At 43.1% G+C, this 12,298-nt stretch overlaps 1 protein-coding gene across 2 annotated transcripts in view; it reads right to left on the reverse strand.

The window, feature by feature from the left end:
* LOC138577770 (disintegrin and metalloproteinase domain-containing protein 10-like) overlaps positions 1-12,298 on the reverse strand; it is a 680,452-nt gene that overhangs the window by 404,330 nt on the left and 263,824 nt on the right. For both annotated transcript variants that reach the window (XM_069649653.1, XM_069649654.1), the window contains one exon: positions 9,760-9,848. In XM_069649653.1, coding sequence (XP_069505754.1) covers positions 9,760-9,848 — 89 coding nt within the window. The remainder of the gene's footprint in view (positions 1-9,759; positions 9,849-12,298) is intronic.

Here is a 12,298-nt window from a genome sequence, read left to right on the forward strand (position 1 = left end):
CTTTTATTCACGTTCTGCTAAGCTTTGTAAATCCTGCAATGTGCTGCTGTGCCTCTCACCCTTAATGTATAGGTGGTGATACACGGAAAAACAACATATCACGATGGAAACTACTGAAACAAACACTCCAGATCAGTCCTCATTTGACACAGAAAGTCAGTGCCCTTCGTGAATGGCTGCTGGTTATTTTTTAATTGGAGGGTCGTAAATATTTCCCTCAAAACACTCAGCGACAGAGTTTAGTGCTGGAGCCCGAACCAACTAAAGACGTTTCGGGGTGGATTTCCCATGAACACATTTTTTGAATAATTGGTTAAAATGGTGCATTGTACAGCACACTAAGTGAAACATTGGGTACAAAGCCAGGCAGTTTCCAAATGGATTTGTAGACTAATTCAGGAACACATTTAATTGATGCAGGTTACTAACATTGCACAGAAGAATGTCCCACTGCATTTTCATGATGCCTTTGCCCACAATATATGCCAGTATAAAGACATTGGGCCTCATTACGAGGTAGGAGGTAGCCATGGTGCTATTACACCATGGTTACCCCCTTACCGCATTATGGGTCCGGGTTCTCGAAATAGGGACTTACCGGATCATTCCAACCTTGGAGGACCCGGTAAATCCCCATTCCAAGAACCATTCCCCATTCCCATTCGAGCCCCCATAGGGCTTAATGGGAACGGGGATGGAGCTAATAACGGGCCCGCTAGCTCCCTGGTCCCTTAGCGGCTCCCGCTAAGGGACCTCGGAATAGGGTGGTAAGGGTTTACCGGTACTGGTCTCCTTACCGGTGCCCGTTAACCCTTACCGTCCACCTCGTAATGACGCCCATTGTCATGCTGGCTGTGCCCATACATTTCCATGCTGGACGCACCAATATATGCCAGTAATGACATATAAGAACACACACATCTTTGCTTTGCGCACAATGTCAGTAATGATACTAAAGAAAAACATGTCCACACTGGTTCTGCCAATTCATGGCAGCATCCCAACCTAAAAGCATACTGCAGTTGGCTTTGCCATTACAAGTGCCATACCACAAATTGAAAACCTGTCCAAACTGGCTGCACCAAAATGCCATTCTAGTCAGGTAATAACACTTACCATGCTTGCTTTATCATAGATGGGCAGTAAAAATGTTATGGCACAGTAAGAAATGGCTGGACTGGCTACCCCAAAATTCCAGGCTAGCCATTTAACAATACATCATAATTTTTTTCTGTTAATCACATTGTTTACTGGGCATCTATGTTAGATGCCCAGTAAGAAATGCAGCTGTTGCCGCACCCACGCTCCACACTCTCATTGCTCCAGTTGCTGGCAATCAGCTTTCCTTCACTCCAGTCTGTTTCCCGTGCTGCGAACCTTCTGCAAGTGTGGTTCTCTCTCCGGGACACAATGTACTTCTCCCTCTGGCCGTCCCCCGCGTATATGAAGTCTCTCGTGGTACACACCGGACCAAGAACGAAGATGCCATCCTGCAGTTTCCTCTCTGCCTTTGAATGTCAGCGGGCCAATCGGGTCCTTGCAAAGGCTAGAGCGCGTACTGTCGTTCGTGTTGGTAATCATTACTTGCAGCCTCTTCTTCATCCCAGTAGTTATTACCTGGGATGTATTATAACAATGCATGGGGGTTTCAGGGAATGTGGAGAAGTATGGGTTTTGTGGGAAAGGGATATTGTGTTCTCCCAAGCTGGTCACTACTCCCAATGGGGTCGTCCCTCCCCATGAGATCCTCCAGCTGAGCACCACCCCCAGCAGGAATATCAAGTAAGGTCCTCACCTCCGTGGCCTCATGGAAAGGGCTCCATCATCTAAAGCAGTGACGACACCTTGAGATTCATCACAACTGTTATGGGCCAAATTGAAACAGTGGGGCATTTAAGTTGATCTCCTTCGCCTGATTTAGGCATCCATGAACACCCTAATATACAAGTGAAGCTGGACCAAGCTGGATCTTTGTCTCACACACTCCCTACTTTTTCCGGTGTCAGACATGCATTTTAGCTCCATGGGGGGGTTTAAATTTGCATGAATCGGATGTTGGTAATTTTCTTGATTCAGCTGCTTTTGTTTCCCCTAAATTAGGTCATCTGAATGTTGCTTGGTTGGAATTCACTGATGATTTTTTGCTTTGTGACTGTGGACAGAAGGGACTTCAATGACTGATTGACACATCTGTGGATTATGCAAAAACAAATAAAAAAAAATCAATCCAGGGAAAAAGAAGGTAATGCAAAGTACCCTTAAAAAAAATTGACCACCTTTCGATGGCGAATTGTGCCTGTCGTATTGGGGCAGGCAGACAGTTTTGTATACCTTGGGTTTCCAATTACTTCGAAGCTCCACAAAACCCAGTTTTGAGAATGGATGCCTAACAGGGCTAATGTCCAAGCAAATGTCTAGAATTGATGCTAATTGCAGAAAGTTTTTGTTAATTCCACTTTAAAAATGTTTACGAAGGTAAAGTTGCACCAAAGATTTTATATGGTATTGAAGTCTCGCAACTGCGTGTTTAGGATTTTTTTCTCCTGTTGGAAGGGTTTATTTGGCGCAAGGCATTGAGGGTTCCTAACAAGGTGCTGATTGCAGCCATTAGGTATGAGCTTGGGACAGTATCTTTAGTTACCACGGCTCGTTGGAAACTATTGTCATTCTATCGCAAGATTATCTGCACTATTCAGGATTCTCTATTCTCTGACTTGAATGATATCATGGTTAGGGTGGGGGTCAATTTCTGCAGAACTTTTCGTTATTCTGTATTAACTTATTGTTGTTGATTGATTCGTCAAAAAGTGTCCTTATGAGTAACCCTGATAAAGTAAAACAAGCATTGCATAGACATGAATTGGATTTTCACCCTTGGGGGAATGCATAGATATGAATCTCTCTTTCATCTTAGTTTGTAGCATAAAAAAGGAAGAGTACTGCCACCCTATTTGTCCATCTATCCGAATAGATATGTTCAAGTCTCCTTTATAAGATTCAGGTGTAATCTGCACCATACGAAACAATTATTGGTTAGATATGGAACGATTCCCCCAGAGATGGCTAAATGTATATTTTGAAAATTAATGAACTTGAGAATATGAAACATATTTTGGTTTATTGCACCGCACTCCACGGCAAACAAATGACTTGCTTTAATAAGCTTATAGACTCGAACACCTTTATTGATGTTATAGCCTTTTGGGTTTGTTGCCTTTTATGCTGCTCTAAATCTATTGTCATGGCGGTGATGGGATTTATTAATTGTTTGGGATGGGAGGGAATCTTTTGTTCATAATTGTCAGTGGGCCTCATTATGAGGTAGGAGGTAGCCATGGTGCTATTGGCACCATTGCTACCCCCTTACCGCATACCGGGTCCAGGTTCTAGGAATGCGTACTTACAGGGTCATTCCAACCTTGGATCACTCAGTAAATCCCCATTCTGAGAACCATTCCCCATTCCCATTCGAGCCCCCATATGGCTCAATGGGAATGGGGAAGGAGCTAATAACGGGCCTGCTAATAGCGGGCCCGTTATTAGCTCCCTGGTCCTTTAGCGGCTCCTGCTAAGGGACCTCGTAATGCAGCGGTAAGGGGTTAACGGCAACAGCACCCTTACCGTTACCGTTAACCCCTTACCGCCGACCTCGTAATGAGGCCCAGTGTCATTTCAACATTTTTAGGCCATATAGAAAGATTAGTACCCTTAATGAATTGTGTGATTGTGCCTAGGTCTGATGATTAATGACTGAAATGGCCACTACCATTTAGTATGAACTGAGTATTGATTGTAAGGATATTATGGTAGTCTATCATGAGTTTGTAACGAGGAAGTCTTTTGGGAATTTTGTAAACTCTTCTTCATGAAGTGTTTTAATCATGTGTTATATATATATATATATATATATATATATATATATATATATATATATATATATATATATATATATATATATATATATATATATATATATATATATATATATATATACACATATATATGTGTCATGATGCCTACCCCCGGAACACCAGGCCAGGCCCAGCACCCCCGGGAGCAGACATCATGCCCCCGGGTAAAAGCCCAGTGGCCCCTTATAGGGGCTCTTTGGACTCGGTCCTGGTGCCGTTGGCGCCAGGCTCATTTTGGACATCAGTCCTGGCGCCATAGGCACCAGGCTCATAAAGGAAGGTGTTTTGTGCGCTTACCTGATGCAGACCATGGTGCAAGATTCAGGCCTCCCTGAGACCTGAAAGGGACTATTTCTTCATTGGGACTATTTTGCCACTCGGGCGTGGCCAGGGAAGGATACTTACCTGGAACTACTTTGGGGGCTATTTAAGCCACGCCCAGACAGTAGCTCACGCTTCGTGTTGTTCTGCATCCAAGCAGCTGAACGCTCACTGTGTCTGCTCCTGCATCAGGTCTCCAGCCACGCCCGCCTCGATCCTGGAACACCTGTAAGGAAAGAAGAGAAGAGAAAACCAAGAATTTTATCAAACTTCTTACCTGCATCTGGAACCTTCACGCCAGCGTTCCTGAGAAAAGACTTTCATTTAAAAGCACTGCGTTGCTCGCTGCAGCGCCTCGCTTCACTCACCTGTCCTCGGGAGTTCTTCTGGCTCCACCGCGACTGTCTGCACCGGTCGCCACATCTCTGCGCCTAGGGGAGAGAAGAAGAGACAAAAGGTGAGCAGAAGGAACATATGAGGAAAGCCTAATTTTCCGCCATAACACTTACCGGTCTTCTGTTGATGGATCATTCCTCATTTCGGGTCGGCGCCGCTTCGTTGGCAGGTACCGCACCCCGGCCCCTATGGGGAAAGGACAAAAGACATTACTGGAGGAATATAAAGACATTAAGAGGGATCACCCCCATCGCTAACTCACCTGAGTTTACCATCGGCAATTCAATCCCTCAACGCATCGCCTTCATTGTGCACCTGAAATAAAGGACAGATCACAGGTTAGGAAGGCAACAGAAAAGGAGGCTCAACACTTGAACTTTTGTAATCTTCATACTTACGGCGTTCCGCTCAGAAAAGTCAAGTGGATTTTGCCAGCGCCATTCTGAAAACCAGTGAAGTAACTGGACAAACACGCGCCCCTGCACCAGAAGCAGGATGGAGAGTTCATCCTTTCAAACCATAAGGTGAGCTTCAACCGGGGATTTCGGAAGAAGTTAGAGAAGAACGAAGGGGGTAAGGGGGGAGCAAGCACACTATTCTGCAGACTGTTAATCCCCTTTCTCATCTGCAGAAGGATATTCCTACGGGCCAGACAAGCAAGATTTGAGGGTCCTGTTCAGTCGGTGTTCCGAGTTCTGCGCATCACGCTTGAAGAGGCCACAGCAACCCAGACTAGACCAGCGCCTCCGTGGGAGTCAGGTGAGCGTTACAATATGTATATATATATTCAGTGAAAAAACTTTGTTAAAGGGACATTATGGTTCAAAGTAAAACTGAAAAACCCCTGAAATTCAGCAGTTATGGTAACATAAGCAACCATAACTCGCGCCACTGTGCACTGCTAACACTAATACCCAGGACATCAAAGATGACATCACAAATGTCATTGATGACATCACTGATGACATCACATGGCTGGCTCTCCCTTTTTATCCTTTACTGACATGTTGAAGCCACATAGTTTTCTTCAGTAACAGTCAGGAAGTAAAAATTGAAAAGGTACTATATTTGTAGACTTAGGGTCAAGTCACATCATATGAAACATATACATAGCGGAAGACACAGGCTTGAAAGAGAGCAATCCTTTCTGTGCATGAAGATAATCACGGTTCTTAGCGCTATATGAATGGAAAAATATATGAATGGGAAAATATTATTATTTTATTATTAACATACTCCGTTGCACTATCTTCGATAGCAAATAGTTTCACGCCCTAATAAATAAAATGATGATTTTTAATGAAGATCGGCTGGTGAGACTAATTTATGTTTTTTCAAACAGGTATGTGGCCCCATTTTGCCTATGTCACGATTTACAGACTCCAGTGGATGGGGTCTTCAACCCAGGTGCAGGTCCAAATATGCAACTTCATGACCCTCACCATTTTATGGGACAATCGCAAAGGACCAATATGCCCTTACGCAGTACTACCGGCTACAAACAACATATCAACCAATAGGGTGGTCTAATGGCTCGTTGTTGGAGCAACCTTCCGATTATCAGAGCGACCATTTACTGCTTTTATCATAAACCAACGGCCTATCTACCGCAAAGGGACAACGTGTGGCTCAAAATAAACTTTTGCTGATCGACAGCAGAGACAATAGCAAATCACTGAATATTCACTAAACATTTCATGTGAAATAAATGTACTTTACCAAATGTACAATCCTGCTGTTTACTTTTAAACCACAGTTTCATATTCCGAATTGTAGCGCACTGAATTGTTAGCTGATCTAACACCCTCTGTACCGCAGAGGAACATCCCGTGCCTCAACATGAACTTTTGCGGATCGACAACAAAGACAAATGCAAATTGCTGAATATTCTCTAAACATTTGATGTCAAATAAATGTACTTTACAAAATTTACAATCTTGCTGTTTGCTTTTAAATCACTGTTTCATATTCCGAATTGTGGCGCGCTGTGTTGTGACATAATATGTGTTGTCTTCCCGGTTCTGTGTAAAGTCACTTAGGACTGCAGAGGACTGGGCGCGTTTGATGACGCACCCTGTAACGTCACAGAGAGAGGTGGGGAATATGAATGCTTTGATAATATCAGGCTTAGGGGCGGGAGATATGATTTAGTGTTGCAAAAGCAAGTCAGCTAGGTCAATAGCGCCAGTCGTAGGATTATCACATAATGTCGGCGCACACCAGCCGGATTTATCGTTTCTTTAGTGGACAAAAAGTCAGTTGACCCCCATAGGAAATTGTACTATTAGCGGACAAAAGGAGTGGTCTTAAAACACTTTCACCCTGACAACGAACAATACAAACAACGTTCTCAGAACACCCCCATTTTGTGTAATTGCAACCATTTCGGGACACCCCGAGTGTTCTTAGAACACATTGAACTAGACAGATTACAATACGGACAGCATCCTGAGGACACCCCCAGTTTGTGTATTTACGAACAATTTAGTACACCGCGAGTGTTCATAGCTCATTTTAACTTCCCTGCGAACAAAAATGACACATACTCCGTCCTCTAAACACCCCACCATTTAGTTTATTTACAAAATGTCAGAACAGCCGTGTTCTCCGCGGACAAATCGAACGCAACAAAAACGCCTAGCACATAAAAAAACAAAACATTGAACCTATCTCATACTCCCCCACCCTCCCCAAACACTCTTACACACCAACACACGGCACTAAATACAATTCTTTATCCAAGATGGCAGGCGCCACAGAAAATATGACGCACTCCACGCCCCTCGCCGTCCAATCAGCGAACACGTCGCATGTCCGCGGACATGACGCAAGGCCATAGGCCAATCGGGGTGCTGTCCGCGGAGCGAACAGGGAAGTCCGTCCGCGAAGCGAACACAGATATCACTAATTTTTTTGCCTTACATTTTGGTCATTTTGGTCATTTTTAAAAAAAAACTACTGGACGGATTTACACCAAATTTGCAAAAGCACGATTTCGGGACCAGGCCGCCGCTCCTGCCGCAAATTTGGTGTAAATCCGTCCAGCGGTTCGGGCTGTAGCCGTGCGCAAAGTTTTTTCCCATTCAGTCTATGGGAAAAAAAAAAGTTTTGGGACCCCCCCTATAACTTTTCCCCCCCTGGACGAATCCTCACCAAACTTTGCAACTTCAGAGTAGGCCATATACTTTTTTTGCAAAGTTTGGTGAGGATTCGTCCAGGGGGAGCGAAGTTATGAGCCACCCAAAAAGTGCTCTTCCTATGGAAACACCATCTTAACCATAACTACATGGCCACTACTGTGGCCATGTAATATATTTGTTTTTATTTTTTTATTTTTTTTAAAAGTAAAAGGTTTGCTGTATTCTCAAGTCATGCTAAAGCTTTCAAGGTCTTCAGACAATATCTAGGTCTGGGTTATCTAGTGCCTGACTCTTACTAACTGGATCCGAACTAAAACACTTAAGCGAAATCCTTGAAAAACAAATCTTCAGAAATGCTTGTTTTATTGCCTGCGTATAAGGAGCACCAGGTATTAAAATCAACGAGCGCCTGGCTTTTTGCTTGTGGGACACAACCTTCAGATGTATCAAGCTATCCAGTATGGATTTAAGGAACTTTAGAATTTACTGCAGGCAAGGGATATGCTGACGTTGAAATAAAGGAAGGTAAATTGAGATACTCAAATCGCATCCTGATAAATGGATTTCCAAGAATATTTCTTCAGCTCATAAGCGGGTTAGGTCTTGTAGAGTATGGAATGCTTAAAATTAACATGATGCCAAAATGCTTTGTCCAGTTTTTTTTTGGGCACATGATGTTTAGGCATTCATTTTTGTCCACGAGAACACCAATTGCATGCAGTTTAGTGAATGTCCCGTTGTAGGAGAAGGAATAGTTCAGGTGTGGAGTTTGCACTTAGGTGGAGGATCAACGATGTCCATGATGGTGCAGTTCAGTGGAGAGATGTCGATCAGCTGTGGTGATAGGTGCACATCAATGGAGAAAGAGGATGAATGACTTTAGTGGGGGTATTTAGTAAGCTCATTGGCAGGTGAAGGTCAAGTGTGAGTCACGGGGCACGGAACACATCAGGTGGAAGGAACTAGGAGACTTTCTGTCAGTTCCATTAATTCCACTTGTTCCTGCTGCCCACAGGTTCCTCTTCGCTTCCCCTTATTTAAACAAGCCACACAGAAAAGGCAGCATACTCATTCTATATAAAATTGTAATCTCCTTGTATAACCACAATGCTTGCCATGATTTACCATCTCGTTTCCACTTTGCCCCTCTATGCCATTTGGCTCTAGCTAAGATATGTTACTTTTGTTACAGTTACAGTGAGAAATGGCAGTTGTGCTTCTTTCAGTTCAGCAATTTCTCTAAAAATGATATGGTGAACATGCTCTATTATTTAATTTAATTTGTCACAGTTTGTATGCAAATGTGCCCCATTGTTTGGACCTAGTCCATCTTAATGCTTCATAGCTCAGCGGCAGCGTGCGCGTCTTGGAAGCAAGACGACACGAAGCAACAACAGGTTCGATCCTCGGGTCCGCGCTTAGAAACCTCTGTGTGTTTAAGCGCGTTATAAATACGTAACTAAGACAACCAAACAAAAAATACGCAACTAAGAAAAACAAACAATTCCTGTAACAGCGCCTCGATGCCTGCGGGCTGTGTGAGCGCTTTATAAATATAAAATAAAAAAAATAAAAAAAATAATGTAATAGAGAAACACGCAGTTACTATGGTGCACAAACGGTTCAATTTTAGCATCACTTTGCGCCTGTTTGTTTTCTCTGCATTGGACTGTAGTTCCAGCTCCTCTTCTGTTTTTATCCCTGGGATCCGGCTCTGCACTATCTGCCTACTAAGAGGAGCAAACACATCCCAGCTGTGGCATCTACACTTCTGATACCATTCAGCATCTCTAGCCCTGCATTTTCCCGTGTCCTCTGCCTGACGAATCCAGTAAAATGTCACTAAGTTGACTGCAATCTCCTTGGATAATTGGCTAAATACATATCAGGTAAATTGCACACGCACCTGAACATTCCAAAACTATTCAGGCACCACTCTGAGGCATGGGGCATTATCTTAAACACAATTCTCCTATGCTTTAGTCTCTTACCTGTGATTCAATGTTTGTTCTCAAATTCTTTAACTTCTGATATATCGCTGAAACCAAGGAAGAATTCACACTTTCCAAAAGGGAATAATCTGAAAGGTAAAATATTATTTGGTTAATAACTTTAATCAATTCCTTTAAAATAAGTACACCAAAACCATTTGGGGCTGTAAAGACTCTCGCAACACTTGGTAAAACCCATTGGGGCTTACTTTATAATAAATGCTCATTGTGTTCAGTATTCTGACAACAATAGCACTTATGTAGCGTTGGATCCCCTGCATGCAATGTTCTACTTCTGCAAAACAGAGTGTAACAGTAAAGAGCAAAAACAGGTGAAATCGATGTACTCCTTACTTTTATTCTGCATCTTGTAAAAGATGTAATGTCGCGTGCAAGTAATGCTTTGCAGATGGCATTTACAATGCATTCCTTTGGAACCCACCTTGGTTTGATGGCTTTATGTACCACTCCAGCACAAACAAAATGAACCCTGTTTTCTTTCGTTTATAATAGAGAGGCTTGTGCGGAATGGCTCTTCACAATGCTCCTTGTCAGCTCCTTAAGGTCTTGGCAAGTACGTCACTGGGAGGTCCACACTGAGAAAGTGGATCCCCCAGTAAGGTATGACAATGGACCAGGATCCTCATGTTTTAAAAAGATGCCCTGCAGATGTATATACGGATTTCTTTAACTAATATTACCCACTGATCTCATATATAGTTAATGACTAGGTTTGTTGAGAAGACAAAGGAGTTTGAGGGCTTCAGAGGCTAGGTCATTGGTTTGGAGAGGAGGCGGGAACTTGTAGGAGGACTCTGCAACCCCCGCCGTGTCCCGTCTCCTTGCAGCAAATACCTCTGGCACCAAGGACTCTGGTAGGCAAGCTTTCCTTGATTGCAGAGTCCACTACATACCTTGTGACAGGGTCAGGCACCTGACCTGGTCACTTATCCTCGCGTTAGGCACCCCACACCACACTGCTCTGTGTCCTCTGCTCTACTGCAGTATGCATTGCACTCCTCTGCTCACTGAGCAAAATAAGGGTTCATGCCCTGAGCAAAATAAGGGTTCATGCCACACCGCTCTGCACACCAGCAGTCCTGGGATTTTCTGTACTGAAATTGACGTGAAGTTGTGAGAGCAGTCACTACATCACTTGTCGGTGTATCTCTTGCGACTTAGAATGCAATGCAAACAGGGCTTGTAGTTCCAAAAATGCAAACATGCTGGGTTCAATCACACCTGAGAAGGCCACATAGGCATTTAAACAACAATACATCTCCTCCAAAAGCACATTTGGTGACCTTGCATGCATCCCTCTGTACAGAAAATAGCGCTTTAACTTTTCAGTCTGTTAGAGATTAATGTCAAGATGACTTGATCTCTTCCAAAGGGCTTCCAACTCTGCCTGTATAACACGCTGTAGCCAAGGATTGCATTATTGAATTTCCTCTATCATATAAAATTTGCATATTTATAGTAGTAGAAATATTAACCAAGAGGACCCACCTCTTCCAAAGTAAAACCCCTTGCCATGGCCAAGACCATAGCTTAAAACATGCAAGAGCATAGCTTTCATTTTCACAGCCTCCCAACTCGCATAATCACTGACTAACCAACAAGCATTGCTGGCCACTTTTGGAAATCCTCTACATTGTTGCTATCCATCAATCATGACCGCTTCCAAACCCATTACTTAGAGACTGACAGGGGAACTGAGAGAATTAAACATTGGACCAATATATCCAATGCTAAGTCAATGACCTCCAGGATAATTGAGTAGACTGCCTTGTATTAGCTGAATTTGCATACAAAATCAAAATACACACAGCCACTAAATGCTCCCCTTTCTATTTGGCATACTGCCATCACACCAAAACCATTACATGGAGTATTCACATTGAACATTCACCACCACCACCAGTTTCATACACACACTACAAGGAAACCAAGAAATAGCTCAAAATATGCAGCCACATTCACTATGCCCCATGCAGAACCATGCACATAAGGGACAAGAATGCCATATTCAGAAAAAGGTGGTCTCCATAACAAGAAAGGGTAATGCAAGCAAATAAATGGAAACATATCCAACATGAGATACTTCGGATGCAACTCACAGTTGGGGGGAGGAGGGAAAGGGATATCATGTTGGGGGTTAAAAAAGTTAAAGGCTAAGTTAAGGAAAACATTTCTCCACGTGAGGCATTATAGACACGGAAAGTGGGGACAGAAGACTGGACTTCAGCTCTCAGCAGCTGCCCTGCTTATAAGACCACATAAATTCTACCACAGGACGGCGAATGAAACATGAAACATCAAGTGGCATTGAATCCCACAACCCGAAAGCGCTATTATTGCTATATTTTGTTATATGACAATATATTTATCTAAATGCTTCCCTCTACTACTCACTGCGTACTGCCTACTGTAACAAGTACAATGAAATGCCAAAAAAAGTAATAAATGGAAACATACACATTTCAAGATCAATTAAAGGGTGCTGTCATGAATCACCTTTAAGTGATCACCAGTGGCA

The sequence above is a fragment of the Ambystoma mexicanum genome, chromosome 1p (genome assembly GCF_040938575.1).
Source record: "Ambystoma mexicanum isolate Mex_15411 chromosome 1p, UKY_AmexF1_1, whole genome shotgun sequence".
Classification (NCBI taxonomy): domain Eukaryota; kingdom Metazoa; phylum Chordata; class Amphibia; order Caudata; family Ambystomatidae; genus Ambystoma; species Ambystoma mexicanum.